We start from the raw sequence: 24682 nt of genomic DNA, 5'->3' as shown, positions 1-24682 counted from the left end.
AGATGTTTACATGACCAGTTCTTTCTACCTTATTTGCCTTCACTTCATAGTAGTTTTCCATGGTACACTGTCAGCTGAAAGCATCCAACTTGGATGGGCTAAGAGTTATGTTTTTGTCAATTTGCCAGAGCATAGCTGTGTTCATCATGTGATGTGAGCCTTTTTTGGGCAAGGTCCTGTTTTAAGTTGAATGTTTATATAGCTAGCATCAGGTGTAAAGCTGGAATTTCAATAATAATAATAATGTATAAAAGCAACAAATATCCATAGAAAACCATATAACAGGAATGGCATACTATGACCAAAAAGACCAACAAGACAAAGCTTCATTATTAACTCAATTTTAATTTTAAAAGGAGATTCAGATCAGAATGTATCTTCTTCAGGAGGACAATGGGATATTGATTGGGCCTGGTCTGTTTAATACTGAAGAGTTTGTCTTACCTTTAATGCCAACTTACTTTAGATTGTAAACTTGTTTTATTTTGAAAATTACAAATAAATAGGCAGGGTACCCACAAGGACTTGTGGGAGTCACATTTTTACCAGTACACCACATTGGCTTTCATGAGGTTTCTTCTGTTGAACAGTAGACAATACCAGGGCCTAGGTAAATCATACAAATCATACAAATCATCTGGTGCTTCCTAGCAGACATTGGCCTGATGAACTTTCTCTGTAAGGCCGAAACAGGCCTGGAAGCTGCCATACCTCCTACTCCTGTTCTTTACTGACAGTGGCCACTGAGGGCATTCATCCCTTAAAATTACAGGTGCTGCTTCTATCAGACTCTTGTAACTGTATGTACTTTATCACTTCAACCAGTTTTAAACCAGATCAAATAATATGGAACTGCAAATACTGCAGTTTTTAAGATAAGATTTTTTTTTTACCCTTGCCAGGATAGAGGCTGAGTATGTGTGACTGGACCAAGATCACCCACCAAGTTTCCATGACAGAGTGGGGATTCAAACCTAGGTTTTCAGATCCTAGTCCAACACTTTGAGCACTATACCTTGCTGGCTGTCTAAGAAAATAAATGCAAACAGATGAAAAAGAATAAGAAAGCATATGAATGACTTCTCATCCTTTTGCATTCAAGCATATTACTAAATATCATGTGATATGCCACAGTGGTCCATATTAAGCTACCTGTTCTGCTGGGGACATTTGGAGTTCTAAAGTTCAGGAGAGAAATTGGCATTCACAAAAACAAGATCAAAGGCAAATTGCCTGTAGCTCTTTCATCCAACAAGCAAGATGACACAAGTGATGAAAGCATTGTCTGTGTAGATCCATGGCATTAGAACTAGCCTTGTTATTGTCTGGACAGGTGCAATGCTAGCTCTACCAAGAAGCCTTTTCATACTTTTTGGTTTTTTTTTCAAAGGAAGATGATACACTATTTCACAATAGCCAATTTGTTCTTAGCATTTGGATTGCATAGGACTGTTGAAGGATTCCCCTGGCTTTACAGAATGTATTTTGACTATATTCTAGACCAGATATTCTCATACTATGTCATAATACATTTTCTTATGAGAACTGGTTTTTGATCTAAGAAGGCAGTGGTAAGGAAAGTGAAGCTTCAAAGATGTCTTCAAAAGTTGTCTCATGTCTCATCCTGTGTGCATTTGTATTAAGTGTCATTAAGTAACTTTTGACTTATGGTGATCCTGTAAATCAGTGTTCTCCAAAATGTCCTATTGTTAACATCCTTTATCAGGTCTTGCAAACTGAAGTTCATGCATCTGGATATTTCAGTAGTGTGGATCAGTGTGTTTATGTTTGCAGCATCTAAATAAAGGCCTGCCTTATGAGTAAAGTGTAATCGAGAGAAGATTCTCCTAGTAATGGCACCTACATATTGTTTGATAAGTAAAAAGAAATCACAGATGCCTCCTTTTTAAAATGTAGGGGTACCCACAAGACCAAATAGACCAGAATTCCCTTTATTCTGTCTAGTTTGCTGTTTGATAGCAAGCAATGGCGTACTTAGTGGGAGGACCAAGGGGGCCAATACTTCGGGCTCTACTTGCATGTGTTTCCTGTGGGGAGGATATTCGGCCGCCCCCTTCTCCCTCCACCAGGAGCAAGGAGCTGCATTGGACTGCCTGCTCTGTGACCTTCTCCTCCTGTGCACTCACCCACTGTCTCAGGCTGCTGCCACCTGGACCTCCCACCTCTGCCACTTCAGGTCACCCACCAGTCCACCTCTTCCTGGTCCATAGTGCTTCTGTGCCCTACTCTCACCTGTGAACCCAGCCTCCAAACTTCGGGAAAAGGCAAGAAAACAGGCAGAAGAAACCCAGATGGCTGACTCTGTCCCTCCTGACGCAGCAGCAAGCTCCAAAGATCAGTGCGGCATGCTGGGCCCCAGAGGAACCCTCCTCAAGCATGGCAGGCAAGCTGGAAGGTGACTGGAGTGGCCCTTGTGCTGGATGGGGTGAGCAAGTTAGAAATGCTAAACGAGTGGGTGAGGGAGGGCAAGTGGGCATACATGTGGTCTGTTGGGTACTTCTGGCTTGGCTGGGGGAGGTATGCGAGGTGCAGCCTGGGTCTGGATACCACTCGCCAGCTCTGCTTGCCTGCCTGCTTGTCCCCTAGGTAGATACACCACTGGAGATAAGGGAACTCAGGTCACTGCATCATACGCTAGGTTTTACAAGACTTTGAAGAGAATCAAATGTCTGTGGGGAGGCATAACTTAAAGTACTGGCACTAAGCACTGTTGATAAGGTAACACCTTGGCTAAGAAGATCGCCAAACTCCTGACCATTTAGTATAATCCTAAGGGTTAGAAAGGCTGGGGGCTGGGTAAGGAATGTTCCTTTTCCCCCCAAGTTCTATCATCTTCTCTGAACAGCTGAATTTCTAACAGGAGCTACAATGCATCTTTTACAATACTTGCCATTGCTCTAATATTTGTGTGCTGTCTATTTTGGGGAGAGATCCTACTGCTTATTGGTACAATTTAAAAGAAAAACTGAAATACAAAACTGACTTAAATTGCAGATTAGTATAATGGATTGAAAAGGTAAACTAATCTGGAGTGGCTCGTCTGGAGCATGTACAGCCAGAAGAAATTCAATGCTAGCTGGAATCAGACCTTCTGCCTCTTCAAAAAAGGTTGTTAAAAAGTAGATAAACCAGGAAGGAGCCCATCAGTGGGAAGAAGCATACCAAAGATTACTTTGATCATTTGCGGAACAAACAGTTGGTAAATCCATCATGTTGAGAGAACTGCACAGTAGCATTTTTCCGGATTATCAGTTAAAAATTCTTCCCTACACTATTTATGTGACATTTTCCCCTTAAAAGTAGGCTTTTTGCACTGAAAGAGAGTCAGCAATTCAAGACATTCTGATATCCTTGGATGCTATCCCAAATGAGTTGTATCTTCCACATAAATGCATTCAATAATAAATACTCTGATTTTTTTTAAAAAACACAATAGATAAAACATGCATGCTGTGACAGAGCAACTCATTGAATCTGAACCTTGGTTTTCTACCAGCTAAAAGGTACTTCCACTATCAAAAGAATAGAAGCAATTTTTGTTGCTTCCCCTCCCCACATATAGACACAACGGACATCTACATCTCACCTACTGTTTAATTTATCAAGTTTGGTGAGGTTTGGCTCAAGGAGTCCAAAGTTATGGAATCCCAAAGGGGGTGCCCCATCCCCCATTGTTTCCAATGGGAGCTAATCCCCAAATTGCGTGCCCTATGCAGCCCTTTGTCTGGAGTTAGGTCAAAACTCCTTCGAATCAGCCACTTGGCTGAGGGCTTTTAGATTCTGGCTGTGAATTCATTCTTTGCTAAGGAGATGGGGGCTACCCTTTTGAGGGTTCATAACTTTGGACCCCCTGAACCAAACTGCACCAAACCTTGGGGGTGCCATCATGACAGTCTCCAGATGATACCCTGAAATTTTGGTGCTGATACGTCCAAGAATGCCCTCCCGGCAAGAACATCCCGAAATTTGCCCAAGAATCTTTGTTCTGCATTGAGTTTTCTGCATTGCTGTCAATGGGGGTTGCAGGCTGGGGGACATTTCTGAAGGCACAGTCTCAAAACTTTCAGGGTCTTATCAGGAGACTGCCCTAATGATACCCCCCAGTTTTGGTGCAGTTTGGTTCAGGGGGGCCAAAGTTATGGACCCTCAAAACTGTAGCCCCCATCTCCTATTAGCTCCCATTGGAAACAATGGGGGATAGGGGCACCCCCTTTGGGAGTCCATAACTTTGGACCCCCTGAACCAAACCTCACCAAATCTGGGAAGTAGCATAAGGACAGTCTCCTGATGATACGCTGAAATGTTGGTGCCGCTAGCCTAAACACTGCACCCCCTGCAGGCCAAAGTTGGAAAACCACTAAAAATACCCAAAAACGAACCCAGCATTTTGATGCCCCCCACAAGGTGATGCCCTGGGCAGCTGCCCACCTTGCCCAGTGGGCATTATGCCAGTGGCAAAGGGTGATTCCACATGGTAGAAATATAGGCCAAGGAAAGAAAATATCCCATTTTTGGAAAGTACTTTTCACAGGTCCAGTGGCAAAGGGTGATTAAACTGGGGAAGCGAGGTTGGAAAATGGCGGCTTCGTGCCGCTTGGGCAGCGCGGCTGCGAAGCAGCTGCGCCCCCTGTGCGAACAGCTCCCTGGGGACGGCGTTTTTGCCATCCCCAGGGTGCCGTATTTGGCCCGTGCGGAAAGGGCCTTTGAGCCCCATTGTCTCTCCCCCAACCGTATTTCCCCTCCAGTCCATGTTCCTTATGACATGGCCATGAATAACCACTAACTGCCCCATTGGGGAAATGTACATATAATGATCCCTACATAACGTTTTCCCCTTGGGCAAATAGTGGCTCTCCAGGGCTCTCTTCCTGGTCAAAAACTGGCATGTGGGGGAAAGCCTTAAAAATGCAACATTTTTCATTGGCCACAAGAACTTTGCTAGGAAGACAGCCAGAGGTAAACTGCTGATTTCAATGAAACTAATCTCCCACAGATGAACATTTATAGTTGTGGCTTCTTCCATAAGGGGGAAGAAGATTTTAATTTGTGTCTTTTTAGGTTTTTTTCTTCTGATCTACTTTGTAAGCCACTTTGAGTTACATGGGTACAGAGAGACAGCTAATAAATCCTTTAAATTATTAAAAATAAAGTTGCTATGTGATTTTTAGGACATTGTTTTTATAAAAAGCAGCCTTTGGCAGGGAAGGAGCTAATGAAGCCTTTCCCGTTGCTGTTTTCCTACCTAAAGTACCTAACTTGAAGTGTTTTACTTCCAGCAGTTTTCCCAAAGGTGAGTAAAAGCAGTGATAGTTTTCATTGTAAAAATGCACCAATGGAAATATTTCTCTTTAAATCATAACCCCAACATTTGGTGATGGTGGTGGGGAAATGACAATATCCTGAAGAATAATTACAGAATTACAGAGATTATAAAAGGGAAATGTGCTCCAGGGAGACACTGTGTACAAAACTAACAAAAATATAAGAACTACATTTGTGGGCATACATAAATGTAGTTTAATGTATGTATTCCCAGCCTTTCCCCCTTTCCCTCTTCTTTCACCATTCTTTCTATGAGAACAAAGAAACACATTAAGAAAGTAAAAGTGCTCCTGTCCATAAGTATGTTTGTAGACTTTCAGCAGAAATTAAGTGTGAGATACATTCCTTCATGTAAGAGAGCTTCATTTCACTGAGTTTCCAGCAGCATGAAAAGCAGAGATTTCACCTGTTGAGCTACGTGGATACCTACTATGGCACATTGCTAGGGATTGTATCACTTGAAAATGGATACCTAGGCATTCCCAAACTTTAATTGTGGGACTATCATGTTTTTAATTAGGAAAGGATTGCTGTAATATAACCCAGTAAAATGCCAACTGATACTCAGCAAGGCACAGCTAAGTAAGTGACACAAAGGAGAACTGTTTATGGTGATTATTCACATCCTTTTAAAATGCATTAAGTATCTTCACATTACACCAATAATTGTTGATTGAAATAAGAACAAAAATTAGAAAGTCTTAGGTATATTTTATAATTTGTTCATTTCAGTAACTTTGGTGCGCATGTTTATTGAAGTTAATCTTTCAAGAATCATTAAAAGCCCATTCTGACCTACATACAGAATGAGAAAACTCTAGTGTCTGTAGGCCTGAATTTATTCATGTGATCATGTAGCAACATTCATAGAAGCTTTTAAATTGAAGGAAAATATGAAAGTTATTACCTTAACTATATACCAAGATAGGACAGCATTATATAATAATATTAAAGTAAATTACAAAAGACTGTGGTTTTTTTTAATTTGTAAAAACTATTCCATTTGTTGAATAGATAGCTAAGAGAATAGATAGCCCATAATAGTTCTACAAGCTGGCAGCCTAACCAACTCTTGAATTTGTTGATAGAATAAGCAACAAGAAAATAAAAATTAATCCTATAATTGCTATGAAGATGAACGCCAACATGATCAATATTCTTAGCATTGCTTAATCATATTATAGGAAATAATCATTTAAAAAGCAAATCAGGTTTCAGGTCTTCATCCCACAGGTTTTAGGAATAGGCACAAGTTACAAACCCAGAAATCTAATGTAGTCTTCTTCCATCTGGAGAAATCTGATTTGTTTGTCACAATAGGGTATATTTAAAGGAGTATATTAATCTTATCTTGTTATAATTCTATCATAATCATCTGATTATTATCTAAATAAATGATTCATTCATAATTAAATATGTGATAATCAAGAGCAAATAAGCCAGTCAACATATGCATATGAATTATAGCTGCTATAGCAAGATAAGGCCAGTCTCAATTCTTAATCTAAATTAAAAAGCATCTTTGCTTTAATATTGAGGCCAAAAGCCTCACACATTTAGCCCTCTCTGAACTTCAATCCTCGGAATGGTGGAAATGTATAGATGCCAAAATAACCTCTCTAGGTATCTCCTTAGAAACCTTTTTTATGCAATCTGCAAATGAAATTTGGCTATCCCTAAAACTATCGCTACTGGACCAGGAATACCAGTTGCTGTTGAGGTCAGCCAGGACATCTTGTTCTCCCTTGCACTTTGGAATCTATCCTGAAATTAGCCTCACAGCAGAGTTTAAAGCAGAGCTAGTCTGGTATGTTAGCATGGCCTTCATCCCCTGCCTTATGAATTATTGGATTTTCATATTATTCCTTACATTGTGTGCTGCAAAATGCCAGTTTCCATGTTTGTATGGGTGGATAGCAGAATGTCCAAACTGAAAACAAGCCTAAGGCAAAACAATCTGTTTGCAGAGATTAAATCTATGAGTTACTCCAGGCAATACTATCTGGATGCCTCATAATAAGGACATGAATCTTTGATTATCCCACCCTGCCAGAATACTCTGTTAACATAATGGAATCTGTAGAACTCCTGAGCACCGCACCTCGCTAAGCTGCTTTTTGGAAACTCCCTGATACTGTGCTCTTGAGAAAACATGTCTCCAAACAATTGCTTTCTCCATGCATTTCCTCAACCTCCAAATACAATCTCCCTAACAACAAGATCTCTTCCTGATTCACTCAAGCCTCAGCCAAATTTGAATACTTAAGGCAGAGACTTTAGGAAGCACCTCTGCATAAACCATTAAAGGTTTCACTGATATAATATAGGACCAATTGACCCCATTGTCCCAGAAAGCAGAGACAATAGATAGAGCTGTTAATTAGCTCAGCCCCGCTAGTCCATCAAGGAAACCCCAAGCAGTTGCAAAGAAATGAAACCTAAGCTTGAATTTCCCACCTTACCTGCGCAAAGGGGTATAAAAGTCCTGCTCACCTTAAGCTCATTGCTCATTTCTAACCTGAACCTCCCTTGGTCAAGTTGATGTGAGACACGATATATCGTCCTTTGCTTGGGTCCTATGCTGGCATAGAGATCCTTGCCTTCTTCTGGAACTTCTCTGCAGATTGTTGGTAACATACAAGTCCCTGCCTTCCCCAACTCCCATTCTATGATCCAACCTATTTTTTCCTCCCTATTTATATACTTAGGAACTGTGTGTATGTGTCTTAACATCTCACTGATTGTTTGCAACCAAAACTTATATAAAAATATTTAAACTGCAATTTGGTCTTTTGTGAATTCTCTGCGGATACGTTTCAAGCCGTTTCTGGTATACATTGTCTAAAAAGATCCCCTCCCAGCCTACCTCTAGCACTGCCAAGCCGAGTAATTCCCCATTGCTATATCAAAATAAGTCAGTATACTGTTAAGCTGGGTAACAGGTAAGATGAGAAGGTCTATAGTCTTCTTGCACTCACTGCAGCCTCCTTCCACTCTGGAAAAGAATACTCTCCATGCAAGATGTTCTTTCCATAGGAAACTCACCTATCATGTTAAAGGTCAACTGTTGCCACTTCATCCTAAACTTACTGTCTCCGGCCTTGTTGTTAGCAAACTTCTGCTGATTAGAAGATGAACCTTTTGTGAACCTTTTTTTTAATGTCATGACAAATATCTATCCCAACTGTCAGAGCCCAGGCAGAGATGGAGAATTACTCGAGCTAGATGTAATGCATTCCCCTCTGCCGTTCTTAAAGGGCGACAGTTGAATATTCCACTTCAAGATAGAACATGTGCATATTGTCAGGATATTGTAGAGACCCTCAAGCATATTATGTTTTCTTGCCCGGGGTATGCATTACCTAGAGTCTCCCTACTTGCCCCAGCTCTAGGGAATAAAAAAAGTTATTCGGAACATACAAAGACTATTCACCTGCTGAATAATAGCAATGGTGGGATAACTGGAAAAACAGCTGAATTTTTATTAGAAGTGCTCAAGTCAAAGACATAATGGAAGCTTGATCACCTCTTCTGTACCAACCTTATGTGCTTTGTCCAGTTTTATGTCCTGTTTTAGCACCCGCTCTGTCCTGTATTTTGTTTTATTTTTACTGACATGCCTAATAAAGGTCAGTTGAAGTTGAAGTAAAAAGCAATTAATCCAACTTTTCTGTAACTGCTTCAACTAATTGTCCAAGATAAAGGTAACTCTAAGCAGACAGACTCCACTAACAGTTGAAAAGTGCTTGAACTTCCGCATAGCTTGCAAACTCAGCAAGAAAGGGTTAGAGACAGCATAGCTATTGCTACACATGTAGCAGTTTCCAAAAGCATGGAACCCAGGACAGATGAGATGTTGAAATGAGCCTGTTAATGATCAGAAAGTGCCTGGTGCTAAAAAAGTGCTCTTCAAAATGAAGTGCACTTCCTAACAGGGAATAGTGGTATGAAAATAAAAAAAATTGGTTAGGATCCAAAACATGGTTAAAGGGATTTTTAAAAGTTTTTAGTGTTTCTTCTTTGGTTGACATAGGGAACATGCTACTCTAATAGTTAATATTGCTAGCTGCAAATGATTTTAAGAAGCAGAATTGTAGCATCAAAATGATAAAATAGTGGCAATCGGTTTCACCAGCCTAAATTTTCTAAAAGGAATAGAAGCTATTCTTTCTTCAGCACTGAAATCCTGATATACTGTATTCTGCAAAAATCGGGATGGTTGCTACATTTTTTATTCTTACCCAGATTTCTCTGTTTCCCCATTGCTTAGCAACACTACACTATCACAAAGAAACTGATACTAAATTAGAACAGGCTTGTTTTGGTGATTTAATGGGAAGATACGACCTGCAGTGGAAAAAAACATTTTGTTTTTGTTTTCTTCAATTGAGTTTAGTTTCTCAAAGCAAGTGTGGTATTTCCTTCTTTGCATTTTACCTTAAAAGGCTTTGTTCCTGAAAGTGGTTATATAAAAGTGATGTCATATGAAAGTAACAGGAAGGCAAGAATCTAGTCTTCTTGTTTTAAAAACAAGATCTACTGGTAATCACAGTAGACATTATTGGGCTGGATAGACCACTAGCCTTATTCTGCATACAGTAACCTCATATGACCGACTTTGAATGTGTGGTGGCCATCCTTGTATACAAATATGCCACAAGAAATATATGAGAATGCCAGTTAAAATCTTGCCCTTTATACCTCTCCCATCTTTCTTTTCTGTTTTTTACTATACTATAGTAAAACAAGTTCAACCAATGACTTTGGACACTTTGTTAAAATGTGAACCATTGGTGCATACTAGGCAGTACTGTACCATCCATGTGTGGAAAGCATACAGTTTCCCCATATTCTTCTCCTTTCCCACAACACAGAATGATAATTCCTGGGGTTATAGGATCCATTCAAAGTCATGAAGGTTGGTTGGCTGGAGTAAGGAGGAAAAAGAGAATAAAACTCCTTTCCTCAGCAAAGCTATGTTTGTGGAAGAGTCTGTTCTCCCCCAATACTTGCAGTTGTTCCTCTGTGTAATCACACAACTCTGGGAAATGATCTTTCCAATAGTCAGAAGGGGGTGTAGTGATTACAGTGGGACTGAGGAGACCTGAGTTTAAATCCTCTCTCAGCTATGAAGCTAAACAGGTGATCTTGAACGAGCAGCTTAGCCTAACCAACTGCACAAAATTGTTTGGATGATAAACTAGAAGAAAGAACAACAAAGTTGACCACCCTCATCTTCACAAAGGAAAATTAATGTGTAGATAATAGTTTGCCAGGAGGTCCTGCACTGGTAAGAAATAGTGTGGTATAGCAGCTATATTCAAGGTTGGTCTCCAAGATACTATTTAAGACCAAAATCTTGTTGGTTTCTAAGGTGCTACTGGATTTAAATCTAGCTAATCTGCTGCAGACCAACACTGCTACCTCCTGAAACTGTGGTACAGCAGATACACAACACCTGTATCAGATGTGGTGTTCCTTGGGAGTCATTTTCCTGTCTGTGAAAGGCTAATTATAGCCAAAATGGGGGAGATAGTAAAGCAGTGACTGGGGACAGCACCACTACACTGCCTCCAAAGAGGGAATTGGCAGCTGGGTGCCAGTGGATAAGGGGCAAACCTTTATTCCTCTAGGAAGTCCATTGTGCAGAGTAGGTTATGCCACACTTTTCAGTGGTGTAAGTTTACGCCACTGGAAGGGGGCATGAAATAACTCTCGGAGCCAACAAATATCAGCTCTGCCTCTAGAAATGCCCCACTTTGACACCGCTGCAAGTAGTTGCAGCAGAGGCTCACTGCTTCAGGGGCCAACTTCTGGGTTTGGCCATCATGCATCCACATGGTGGCCCAATACCAATGCAAGTGGCTCAATGCTGGCATCTGTAGGCATGAACATTGGCGTAGGGCTCCCATCGCTTCCAATGATGCCTCAACCCATCCCCATCCACCCCCAATTTCACTCTTAGAATTGTTATGGAGAATGAAAGTGAGCAACAATTGCCAGCCTGCAGAGCAAAGGAGGAAGCTGCGCTGTACATATATATGAAAATGAAGAACCACAGTGTTCGTTAGTCTGAATTTAGGATTTATTCCCCCCCCTCCCTGCCACACATACTTTGAGATGTATTTTTAAACTTACTGTGGTAAATTCAGTCTTTATTCTATTTGGTTTCAGTCATTTTGTGCTGCAATATAACACACTGTGCAACTGAATGGGTTTCATCTGGCAGATCAGGGTTTATTTCTATGTCAACCTAACGTAACTTGATTTAAAACAGTTTGGCTCAGAAACTGCCCAGGGCAACTGGAGTCAAGTCAGGGAAGGAGATGTACCATCTGACAAGTTCCATGTTGTTTTGTTATGAGGATGCTGCCATAACATACAGTTGTGTTTGCATATAACGATCCTTTCTGCTTCACAGAGTTCAGACAGTTCGAACATGTCTATAATTATTCAGAACAAGAAGTGCTTTGATAATGACATCATTTGCTCTAAGAGTGTCTTTATCTCTGTTGGAGACACTGAGCTTTATTTCAGTGATTCTCTAGATATCCAGGTAAGTTTTGTGTTTCTCTTTTTTTGACTTGACCTTTAGCCAACCAACTGCAGTATAGTTTGACTACTAAAACAGATTATATCTGAATAAACATAATAAAGAGCCCTAGCTGTAACATTTAAAAAATGCTGTTTTCTTCATTTTTTATTCTTCTATATGGTTTTCTGTACTATCATCCTCATCCTTTGGACAATATAGAACTTCAGTGAAGTCAAAGAGGTTTTTAGCCCCCAGCCATGTGGTTTCTGAGGCCTCCTCCTGCTGATTTTCAGAGGCCTGCTTCCTCCATTGAGTGATAAATGCTCCTTCCTTCTTTGCTCTTCAGATGTCTTTAAACTCTGTGCATTGAACTGCATTTGCCTAAAATGGCTTCCTTAACTCTTGTGAGTGGCATCTATCCTTACTGAGCATGTGTAACTTGCAACACTGTTTTTAGGAATCCATAGCATAGTAGCCTCACTAGCCCTGACTGGCCCAAGCTTGCCAGAGTTAGGAAACTAAGCAAGGTTGACCATGGCTTGCACTTGGTTGGGAGAACACGAAGGAAGACTGGAGTTGTTGTACAGAGAAAAACAATGGCAAACCACCTCTTCTCACCTCTTGCCTTAAAAACCCCTTCAGCTTGCCATGAGTCAGTTGCAACTTTTCAATACAAAATTATTTAATATTAAGAGTATATAGAGATTGATGACGAGTTAGCTGATTCATCTCCAAGAAAGAAGAGCAGGAAGCAGCTTCAACGAATGGGGTGAGGTGAAGGTGACTGTGGAGGATACTGCCTTCATAATCTACTCCATGAAGCCACCCCTTACTTAACCTTGGGCGTTTCCCCACTTACTCATAGCCCCCTATTCCACGCGCCACTCTCAGCGCGCGTCATTTCTGGCGTGCGCCCGGGCTTCCCCATGACCGCGGGGCCATCAAAAGGCGCCATTTCGAAGAGTGCCAGGAATGATGCGCGCTGAGGGGGTGCGGTAGCGGCAGGGTCGGGGCGGCTGTGTTGTTGCCGCCCCTGTAGTGGGGAGTGCCGGGGGACCCCGCGCTACTTGGCTACAGTAGCGCGGGGCAGAAGGTAAGTGGGAAAACGCCCCTCATTATAAAGCTGGCTTGATGGACGTGTAATTATCCAATAATATTGAAGTTTTTAAATGGGAGGAGGCATGAAATAAATTGATCAAGTCACTTTGTGAGATCTGGCTTTAAAGCAGGACTTAAAATATTTCTAGACACTGTTTACTCAGCTTCCCTTAGAAATCCTCTGAAAAGATCATTGCATACCTTTCCATGAAGAAATAATGGATTATGAACAATATATTTATATGTTAGAGTTGTGCCAATCTTGAAATGATATTATCTGAGTGTATATCTTGGCTATATCTTGTTTGGATCCTTTCCAGTCTAGTTCTAGGTAAGGTTGGGGGACTGAGAAGCTTTGGTTGCCTTTTTGGATGATTTGTGGTAGATGAACAGAGAGACTGCAGTTCTGTTGAATGTCCTGGGCCTCTCAGTAGCTTTTGATATTCTTTATCATAGTAATCCTCTGGACCACCTTACCAGGCTGAGACTGGAAGGCACTATTTTCGAGTGATTTTGGCCCTATGTAGAGGATAGATTTCAGAATGTGGTGCTTGGGGGACTGCTGCTCAGCTCGTTGGCCTCTGGCCTGTGTGGTCTCACAAGGCTTCATCTGTGCCTTTCAACATCTACATGAAGACACTGGTTTAGATCATCTGGAGGTTTTAGCTGAGTTGTCATCAATATGCAGATGACACTCAGCCCCATCTTAGTTTCAGCGGATGCCAGGGAAACTGTAGAAACTCTGAACTGGTGCCTGGAGGCCATTTTGAAGTAGATATTGGCTAAAGCTTAATCTTGACAAAGTAGAAACACTACTGGAAGTGGAAGGTTTTACCTGGGACTTAAGGTGTCATCTGTTCTGGATAGGGTTGCACTCCTCATGAAGAACAGGTCTGTAGTTTGGGGGTGCTGTTGGATCCAGCCCTGCTGGATAAGTAAGAGGCAGCTCTGACTAAGAGTACCTTTTACCAGCTTTGATTGGTTAGCTGGCTACTGCTTTTCCTAGTCAGAAAAGTTCTGGCCACAGTGGGGCATGCCCAGGTTACATATAGATTAGATTACTACAATGCACTCTATGTGGGGCTACCCTTTAAAAGTGTTCAGAAACTTCATTTGGTGCAGCCTGCTGGAACCAGGATGTTGACTGAAGTACTCTATTCTTGGCCCATCTGCAGGGGCTTCTAATTTGTTTCTGGGCATAATTCAAGGTGCTGGTGTTGATCTTGGAAGTTTGGTTCCAACTTACTTTAAGAACTGCCCACTCTCTTATGACCTACCTGACCACTATGGTTGTCTTCTAAGGCTCTTATGAGTTTAGGTGGGTGGCAGCCTGGGAGAAGGCTTATTTTGTCTCAGCACCAACATTTTGGAATGCTCTCTCAGAGAGACATGCCTGTCCTTTGCTGTTGCAATCATTCATCAGCAAGCGAAGGCTTTTTGTGTTTCATTTTAGTTCCCTTGGTGATCCCTCCTTCCAACCCTATGTTTTAATTGTTTTTACATTTTTGTGTTTTTATGTTAGCTTGGTCTTACTTGTTTTAATAATGTGTTTTTGTTTGTTTTAAGTGGTTTTTTTAAAATGTGTTTCAGGGCAGAAAGGCAGGTTATAAATTTTGTTAATAAATAAAAAATTGCATGTTACTGAATCCTTGTCTTTAACAAATATGGATTTGTTTACAGAGAATGCTGAGAATACATGAGAATAAAACCAAATATCAGCTTTGGAAGGCTGGACATTATACAGCAGTACACTTCCCAGAGCAGGAAATCACTGTCCTGTGGGATAGAAAGACAACAATGCATATCAAAGTTGGAGCTCGATGGAAAGTGAGTGAATATAAGATTGGGTGTCCTATATTTTTGCAGTTCTAGGAATAGAGCAGGTTAATTCTGCAGAGTCCCAATGTTCCACTGGGACAAGCTGGTGGTGGCAAGAAGCCACTAAAAGTTGCTTCCTGTTGTCAGCAGAGACCCAGATGTGCCCTTTCCCTAATGGTGTTACTCTTCATGGGCCTCAAACTGCCTAACAATTTTTCAGTCCATCAGCCCACTGGCAGAAGCTGTAGTCTAATAGGGACTGATCATTAAAAAAACCATTATGCAGCTCAATAACTGCATGAAAGAGGATGGTCCCCAGGCCATAATTTGCGCATCTCCAGTTTAGCAGCTTGATTTGACCTAGTGTTTAGGTAACAAGGCAAAATGTATATCAAAGTGTGGACTGTGTTTTCCCACAATGTGAAATCTGACAATTATCTTTGTTCACATTTTCTGGCTATGCCAGACAAATGGCAGCTGCTTTCTTATGAAAAAATAGCACTCTGTTGGTCTAGTTCAGTAATTTTTATAGTTTTTTTTAAAAAACATTTTCTTCATAAAGAAACAGAAGGGATGTTCCAAAGCAATGTGGGTTCTGCCTTTTCATCTCAAATTAGGGCAAAAAGGACATCATTTTTCTTCTTGAACCTGTGAAGCAGCTCCTCAGGGTCCTTTATGACTATATTGCTTCCCTCCACCAAATAGGACAGCAGTCCTACCACCTGATTTTGAGAGGAGAAAAATTGGGTGAGCATGTTTATAGCAAAACTATCTTTGTGTATTTGCTGCCAAATATGGGCATTATATTGAATTAGGTTTCTATAAGCAAGCCGTAAAGAAGTCTCAAAATAAATGAAAAGATTTTGAGAAATACCGTCTTGTTATAATTTCAGGGTAAATTGTCTGGTTTGTGTGGAAATTTTGACAAATTCACTTCAAATGATCTGACTACATCCAACAATATGGAAGTCAGAAATGCTCAAATTTTTGGAGAAAGTTGGGCAATAGGACAGGTAAGCAAGAGTCTCTATTCAGTTTTAAAATAATTCTATTGAGAGTGTACAGATCTGTGGAAATAAACAATATCAACTATCAGTATAACAACTAATAGCCAGTCAGTTTGATGGGCAAGGATGTTCAGGACTGGAAAGTTCCAGTTCTTTTTCCCTCTTCTTCCCTTGATCTCCATGCTTTTGCAGTTTCATAGTTCAACGTATCATGCATTGGATCAAGCAGAAACCCACAGCAAGCAAAGGAAATGGACATGCTCTAAGGCAGTGGTGGTGAACCTTTGGCACTCCATATGTTATGGACTACAATTCCCATCAGCCCCTGCCAGCATGGCATTGGCCATGCTGGCAGGGGCTGGTGGGAATTGTAGTCCATAACATCTGGAGTGCCAAAGGTTCGCCACCATGGCTCTAGGGAATGTCTACAGATGTTTTCATTCTTAGCCATTTGATAAAGAGTATGACTAGATCAGCACAAAGTGATGAAAGCTTCTAAGAATTTCTCAGAGAAACTGATATAGCTTGACAGAAAAAAACTAGATATCAAATGACTAAAATACATATATGTGGCAAAATCTACAACACATGAAAAAGTAAGGTATAACAATGAGCCTATATAATTTCTCATAAAATCACAAAATAGTACTCCTTTTTACAACATTTTAGGGAGATCACTATTGTCAGATATTTTGTAAAAGATTGGGGTTATTTGTGGGTCAAGCTCTTCTGATAAGGATACCACCAGAGTTTGACAGGAAGCTGAAATCTAGAGAAACATTGAACAATCCAGAGGGTTGTGGGGGCAGACCGTCAATCACAAAAAAGCAGAACATGGTCTACAATCAGCAATGCAATAGATGCACAATCACAAAAATCATTCTGAGAATGGTATTTGAGCGAATCATTCTCTTATTTCTGCAGTTGGTGGGGAATTTAAGAAATGGGTTCTTTCAGTGGCTCTTGCTAGGCAACCACAGTATTCAAGGCTTGGTTTTGTTTGAAGTGGCCATTTCTTGGTAAGAGTTGCAGTATCAGGTCTACTTTAGTTGTAAAATTCTTGGAAGGAGAAATCTTCCTTTCCCCCCTTGTGGTTGTTTGTTTTTTTTCTGTTTTTTCCCCCCAGAGATTAATTTGTTTCCACTGTTGCTTCTCTATTTGACCTTACTGGGTCAGTTTTCTCTCCATTGTAACTGTGTTAAAGTTTTTGGCAATAAACCAAAGGATACTTTGGATAAACAGTGTTTTGTTTGTCGTTTGCAGTCAGCTTTCTGGAAACTATGATACAATGTGGCAAAACAGAAAAAGAAAAAACATCTGTTTGTCATGCCAAAATGAAGAAGGAACATTAAATAATAATAAAAACCCCTTTATCATTTGTTTTCATTTGTTAAAAAAACAGAAAAACTATAAGTCCCAAGGGAAGAGAGAGAAACAATACTGCATCTCAAGAATTTCTTTTTTCTGTAGAAGGGGAGGGTCCCAAACCACTCTGAACAACAACACAGTGAAAGATATTGATAATTGGATAATTGCTGTTTGTTTTTCCTGTAAACCAGTGTATAAGCCCAAATGACACCATAAAACCATGTGAAGTACATCAGAGCAAGTTCCCATATGCCAAAAAGGAATGCTCAATTTTGTACAGTGATGTTTTTGCTCCATGTCGCAATGTGGTAAGTGAATACTTAATAAGCTATCTAGAAAAGTACAGATTTGCTCTGAATCTCTGTTTGCAGGATACTTCAAAAGCTGCCTTGGCACCAGCGCCTGTTTACATGAGCAGCTTCCTGTCTTAATGCCAATGAACTTAATGCCACCAGTCCTTATGCCACTCCAGGATTTATGCCAGAAACTTCATCAGATAGAGTTGAAGGGGAATTGAGCATATGCTGTTGTTACACATCCTTGAGCAGTCCTTTGTAGAATTACCCCAGGACTTCGGAGATTGTACACATCTTCTCTGAAGACCAGTACAACATAATGGCTGGCTGCAAAATGGGTCACTGAAAATGCCCCAACAAATGTATCAACAGGTGTAGTAGAACTAAACTACAATAAGAAAAAAAGACCTCCTACACTATGGCTATTGGCATGGGCAAACAAGGTGCAGAAATTTAATGTGAAAAAGTGCTAACATACCAGTATACAGTATTATAAATGGTAGAATACATACATCTCAAACAATCCAATGAGAACATAAAACCGCATCAAAATATGACAGAACAGCAAAGTACATGTAACAAACTCCAGATGCATGTTAGGATGACTAGACATAATGGGAAGAATAATATTAGCAAATATATTGTCCTTAAATTGTCCTTAAATTGCTAAATTAGCAAATATATTGTCCTTAAATTGTCAGGTAAGTGAGTTTTATTTATTTATTTATTTATTTCTTCAATTTATATACCGCCCGATCCCCGAAGGGCTCCGAAGTTCTTAAACAATTTGTTCCTAATATTTCAATTTATAAATCACATAATCCGAGTTCTTCCCAATGTATCAACTTGTGAGTCACACCATCTGAACTGCTCTTTGGAGATTGTAGTCATCTTCTCTGAAGACTAGTATATACAACACTAGCGGGGCCCGGCCACGCGTTGCTGTGGCAATTGTCCTTCTCATCAGTCCGCAACCCACACAGATGTCCATGCAGGTCCAATGATCCGCAGCATAGCCTTTTGGGGTGGTCAAATGGAATCCCTCTTTCCCAAAGCGGAACTGTCCAGAGTGCGAATCCTGCTGTCCATGAGGCTGGTTGACACGCACAGTCCTGGCTTGGGGAAGGCAGAACTGGGGCAAGCAGGCTATCCCAGTCAGTCAGCAGAGGCAGGGTGGTGAGGCGCTCAGATCCCTGGGTTCTTAAAGGGCCATGTGCAAAAGAAGCGGAGCCAGTAGTGTTGGTTCGCCCCCACCCCGCCGATTTTCTTAGAAGAAAAAGGCAAACTCCAGCTTGCTTTTAGTAAAAGAGATCTGTGGCGAATATGGGTGAGGAAGTGGGTAAGTGGTGTTTGGATGTGAAGGAGGGCAGAGTGAGGTGTGTGAGGATGAGCTGGATGTGGATGAGAGTATGTATGTTGTGTGGTAGCAGTGGGTGAGGCACAGAGAGTGAAAGTTACCTGCATGTGAGGGGGGGGGAACCCCACCTGACGTCTCACACGGCAAAGTGTGTATGTGTTTCCCTTCCACTCGTATTACCTAACAGTATTACCTATTTACTGTTTTCACTGCACATCTCTGCCCATCTGCGTGGACATTCTAAGGGCATACCAACCCCTCAGGCCACAGACATGTTGCACGAACATTCTAAGGGTGATAGTTAAACACAGCCAGCTTCATGGCCTGGTGTGCCAGGAAAAAGACGTTTTACCTGGCTCAGGTATGGACTTTCGGTGATTCAAAGGTCCAATTACCTGCCCGCAAGAGGGAGGACTTTCATGTGAAAATTTGGGGGCATCCGTCCAGCCATTTTGGCGTTAGGGCATGACTAACAAAGTCACTGTTAGCTTTTTATATAGATAGATAGTGGTTGGCTCCCAAATGGGTCACTGAAAATGCCTACCAGTCCACTCCCAAGCCTTTTTGAAATGCCCCCATCATTTTTTCCTTTTGATCAGCAAGTCCGCACACATGCTATGTCCTTAGTCTTATCACTATGGTGTACCTCTGAAATGTATCTTCAGAGGCCATTGTATTAATTGGTCCTGACATTTACATCTGGGATTTGACAAGATAAACAATATTAGATTATGTAACAAGTAGTTATGATTCTATTCAACTGTGCCTCTGAATGTGGGTTGATGGAGTATCTTGGAGGCTGGAATTATTTATGGAGAACTCCCCGGCTGAGAGCTCCCTTTTTGCTCCACCAGTTTCTTACTATCAGTATTGCTGTTATTAGCTGTGGCATTATTGTAAACTGCTTGTCGTCATCTTTTTTGGGGGTGGGGAGGAAGCAAGATATAAATGGGCATATTATTAATATGAGAAAGATTCCAACAGTATAATTCTACGTATAAATATATTTACAAAAATGGGCACATCTTTGAATAAAAACTGAAGTACAGTATATAAATAAATGCATTGTATGAGCACTGAACCTCTCTCTAACTGTGTTGTTCAGGTTGCTAGATAGTCACAGCAGTATTTCCCTTCAAGATTTGGTTTTTGCCAGTGTTTGGTCTTTGAGGGAAGATTCTTTGTGGCTAGGCCTGGTAACAACCACTGGGCAACTTGATACCATGTGACTTGCATGATCCACCTGGGACTGGCTGCTTGCTACTGTTCCTGTGGTTTGAGTTATGTGGAAACCCTGGAACATTCTCTTTTCCACTGCCAGAAACATACTCAACTGAGGATGAAATATAAAAACTCTTTATTTGTTAAGTGCTCGGGCCTGTCGGACTTCCATAAGATACTTTTCCTTTTAAATAATGAGGATCCTGTGCATTGTGCACTAGTTGCTAATTTATTATTAGATATTGCACCCAGATGTGCAGAGGTTCCATCTGGTGAATAACCACAGGACACGTCTTGGAATTAAAATGAGCTGCAGCCCTTTATTGAGGCAGAAGTTGGGCAAGCAAGAGGAGCACATCTGAGCAGCCAGTCAGAACCCCTGGCATAACCCCGGTACCAACCCTAATCCATATTGGGGAGGACAGAGAAGGTACTGGGCCACCTGGGTGCCTGCCCGCTGTGGCCCCCTTCCTGCTGGGGTGTCAGGCTCGATTGCAGAGGCCTCTGTGGCATGCACCATGAGCCCGCCCCACCCCAAGCCTCTTATGGAGGCCCCCAACCGCGGGGAGGTCCAGCGCGCAAGCTCGGCCTTCCCATAAGGATACACTCCTCTGCCCAAAACACCAAGACTGCAACGGTCTGAGCAGCAAAAAACCCTGCGAAATAGGGAGGGAGGGTGGGTGGGTCAGTTTGCTCCAGGCTTTGAAGAAGGCCGGAGCAATCACGTGCTGCCTAATACATAGGGAGCGTGCTCTACCCCTTCAACTCGCAAGCATCATGCGATCAGGCCGGGTGCGGCTCGGCCACCCAGCTGCCCCAGGACACGCATGCTCACCGCTCCGGAGTTCACCATGTGCCCTGCCCCTTGTCCAATTACGGTCCAGTTGATTCTAGTGCCATTATTTATAGAGACTCCGTGAATTGCTTACAGTTGCAAATTGTATTTTGTCTTCTGGTTATTATTTTTGACTTCTTATATGTAACCCTTTTCTTTCTTTTTCTTATGCCAATAAAGGCTGACTTTAGACATGAAATGACAATGAACACATTTACAATGTATGTACTTGATGTTTTCCTTTATATGTGTGTTGAGTAATTCTCATGTTACTACCAACACATGTAATCCAGGTATTAGTCTCTTGTTTCGTGTGTAAAGTGAAATTACGTTGCCTTTTTTTTTCACCAACATAAACCTTTAGGTTGTCTGTGAGAGTTCACTGCAACATGTGAGCAGGGCTGATGTGCTGATAAAAATGCACTGCAGGTTGAACTTGACAGCAAAGCCAATTTCAGATGCATGACTAGTCATTACACTAGATGGCAGCATTTGCTTTAAAACATTGTTTACCTTCATGCCCTTCTAGTGGACTTCTTGGAAGCATTTGCATGGAGGAATGCTGGAATTAATGGACCTTTGGTTTGTCTAAGCAGGGATCCTACAGCATATTAGAAGTCAATCAGCAGAGTCCTCAGAATATGATGCATTTGTGAAAGTGATTTCTATTATCTGAGGACTTTAATAAGTTATATCACATTGGGTTTTGTCCTGTCATTTTTCAGATTGATGTGACATCCTTTGTCAAAAATTGCCATGCAGATACATGCAATTGTAATCTTGGTGGAGACTGTGAATGTCTGTGTACAAGTATTGCGGCCTATGCTCACAAATGCTGCCAGCAGGGTGCTGTAATTCACTGGAGATCTCCTTCCCTTTGTCGTATGTATGCTGTTTTTCATACCACCAAATATATGGATTGACACTTCATTGTCTGATTTCTGTTAAATCACGGCAGTTGAACGCAGTACTAAGTGTTGATTCTGAGAATCAGAAGTGTGCCTATTTTCCAAGATGTTATAAATACTTGTACTTTTTCTTTCAGCTTATGACTGTGATTATTACAACCAAGGTATGTATCATTTCTGATTTTCTTTGTAATATTGGATATATACACTCTCTCACTTCATCTTCTTGTGCTAGAAGCAAATTTGCATTTGCAAATCATTTCAAGTGAGTTAAAAATAAAACTCATTATTTTTTATGCTCAGGGTACCATCCTGAGTGTAGTAGTTCTGTAGTTTTATGCAAGGAACAGTTTTAGAATAGTGTTGTACAGTGGTCCAGGTGGGACAGTCTTCAAGAAGTGCCTCCTTGAAGGCAGGCAGGTCACTAACTTTTTTTGGTGAGTCAGAAAGGGGCTTCTCACATCTTCCAGTTTCAGTCCTGCTTGGGTGGCAGGCAGATGACTGTTAGCAGCATATATTCACTTCCTGATAACTCTAGACTATTCTACAATATAAAAGGATTAGGCAGATAAAAAACATGATATAAACGTAACAAGGTATTAGTCATTGATCTAGTAGAACTTTGGAACTGTCCATTTGGCAGATCATGTTTTAATAGAGAATCAGTAGAGTTTAAGCAGAATCTGCCCAAATATGAAAAAGTGATGGTGAAGGGATTTAACATTCAGAATCCCAGTAAATGAAGATCTACAGAAGACATTCCGGATAATGCAAAAACAGCACCAGGTCTTAAGATGAGAACTGAATCTCTAGCTCTAGAACTTACAATACTTAGCCAGCAAGCAGCAGGCTCATAGTGTGGTCCATCCAGTGATTGGAAGAAAGCAGGAAGTAGACCTTGCACCGCCTGTGCTACTTGGTGCTTTCTGAGAGAAAGTTGGTGGAGCAGGAGGAACCAGTACCGATGAATTCTGGTATGCTCAGAGGAGTAATCAACAAGCATTTGAATCTTTATAAATTTTTTATTTTTCCCACACTTTTAACATTTTATTCTCATTTTTTTTCTTTTAGGCCTTGGAGAAGGACCATATATTTTGTCAAGCTATGGTCAGAATGACACAGTTATAGGAGTCAACATCAGCAGCAGAAATTTATTCCCTTTGCCTAGAATTAGTATGAATGGAAATGTGTATTTTAATTTTATGCTAACTCCAGGAATTTTTAAAGATAAAATATTGTGTGAGTATATTTTCATAGTGGAGTACAATTAAACCTCAGATTTTGAAAGTAACAAAAATGTTACCTTTTCCACATCATAGATTCATTTTCTAACATATTTTTAAAATTTGGATACACTTGGTGATTGTAGGCCTAAAGAAAAGGTTGTAGAAGTTGTAACTATGTACAATTGAGGAAAAAGAGGAATGCTTTAACTGTTAACAAGACCATTACTAATATTTATAGTTCAATATTTATTAACTTTTTAAATATTCATAAATTAAAAGCATTCTGTGTCTATGTATAAAAGCATTGGCTGCATTCAGACATTATAGTAAATCATATAAACATATAGTTAATCAGTAAATCATATGATTTCAGTCTTTTCCAAAAGGAAACTTAAACAGCAGTAAAACCGCATGAAAGAAGAAAGATGTCGGTGGCTATAATTCTTGTTTTACAAATTGATGAGCAGCTAGACATAAAGAAAGAGAAAAGAGACTGAAGATTCTGATCCTAGAGTGAGGAGAAGGAAGATACTTTGTTAGCCTTGGACTGATCTTTCCCCATTTATTGTATCTCACAGTAAGCAAGCTGTATATGTAGGGAAGCTATGCCAACAATCTGGAAATGTTGATGGAAAGTGCCATAAAGGTGCAGTTTATATATGGCAGCCCTGGAGGGTTTTCAAGGAGAGAGATAGTTTACAATTGCTTACTTCTGTGTAGCAATCATAAGAACAAGCCTGCTGGATCAGACCAGAGTCCATCTAGTCCAGCACTCTGCTACTCGCAGTGGCCCACCAGGTGCCTTTGGGACCTCGCATGCAGGATGTGAAAGCAATGGCCTTCTGCTGCAGCTGCTCCTGAGCCCCTGGTCTGCTAAGGCATTTGCAATTTGAGATCAAGGAGGATCAAGATTGGTAGCCATAGATCAACTTCTCCTCCATAAATCTGTCCAAGCCCCTTTTAAAGCTATCCAGGTTAGTGGCCATCACCACCTCCTGTGGCAGCATATTCCAAACACCAATCACACGCTGCATGAAGAAGTGTTTCCTTTTATTAGTCCTAATTCTTCCCCCCAGCATTTTCAATGAATGCCCCCTGGTTCTAGTATTGTGAGAAAGAGAGAAAAAATTCTCTCTGTCAACATTTTCTACCCCATGCATAATTTTATAGACTTCAATCATATCCCCCTTCAGCCGCCTCCTCTCCAAACTAAAGAGTCTCAAACGCTGCAGCCTCTCCTCATAAGGAAGGTGCTCCAATCCTTCAATCATCCTCGTTGCCCTTCTCTGCACTTTTTCTATCTCTTCGATATCCTTTTTGAGATGTGGCGACCAGAACTGAACACAGTACTCCAAGTGCAGTCGAACCACGGCTTTATATAAGGGCATGACAATCCTTGCAGTTTTATTATCAACTCCTTTCCTAATTATCCCCAGCATAGAGTTTGCCTTTTTCACAGCTGCCATGCATTGTGTTGACATTCCCATGGAACTATCAACTAAGATGCCCAAATCCCTTTCCTGGTCTGTGACTGATAGCGCTGACCCTTGTAGCGTCTATGTGAAGTTTGGATTTTTTGCCCCTATGTGCATCACTTTACATTTTGCTACATTGAACTGCATTTGCCATTTCTGAGCCCACTCACCTAATTTATCAAGGTCTGCTTGATA

At 41.0% G+C, this 24682-nt stretch overlaps 1 protein-coding gene across 1 annotated transcript in view; it reads left to right on the top strand.

Moving 5' to 3' along the window:
• OTOGL (otogelin like) overlaps positions 1-24682 on the top strand; it is a 145599-nt gene that overhangs the window by 55889 nt on the left and 65028 nt on the right. Inside the window, exons 26-32 of the mRNA XM_048501557.1 lie at positions 11765-11899; positions 14657-14803; positions 15688-15807; positions 17361-17477; positions 21604-21760; positions 21924-21950; positions 22858-23025. Coding sequence (XP_048357514.1) covers positions 11765-11899; positions 14657-14803; positions 15688-15807; positions 17361-17477; positions 21604-21760; positions 21924-21950; positions 22858-23025 — 871 coding nt within the window. The remainder of the gene's footprint in view (positions 1-11764; positions 11900-14656; positions 14804-15687; positions 15808-17360; positions 17478-21603; positions 21761-21923; positions 21951-22857; positions 23026-24682) is intronic.

The sequence above is a fragment of the Sphaerodactylus townsendi genome, linkage group LG06 (genome assembly GCF_021028975.2).
Source record: "Sphaerodactylus townsendi isolate TG3544 linkage group LG06, MPM_Stown_v2.3, whole genome shotgun sequence".
In the NCBI taxonomy this organism is placed as follows: Eukaryota; Metazoa; Chordata; class Lepidosauria; order Squamata; family Sphaerodactylidae; genus Sphaerodactylus; species Sphaerodactylus townsendi.
This window is presented reverse-complemented; position numbering and strand designations above follow the sequence as displayed.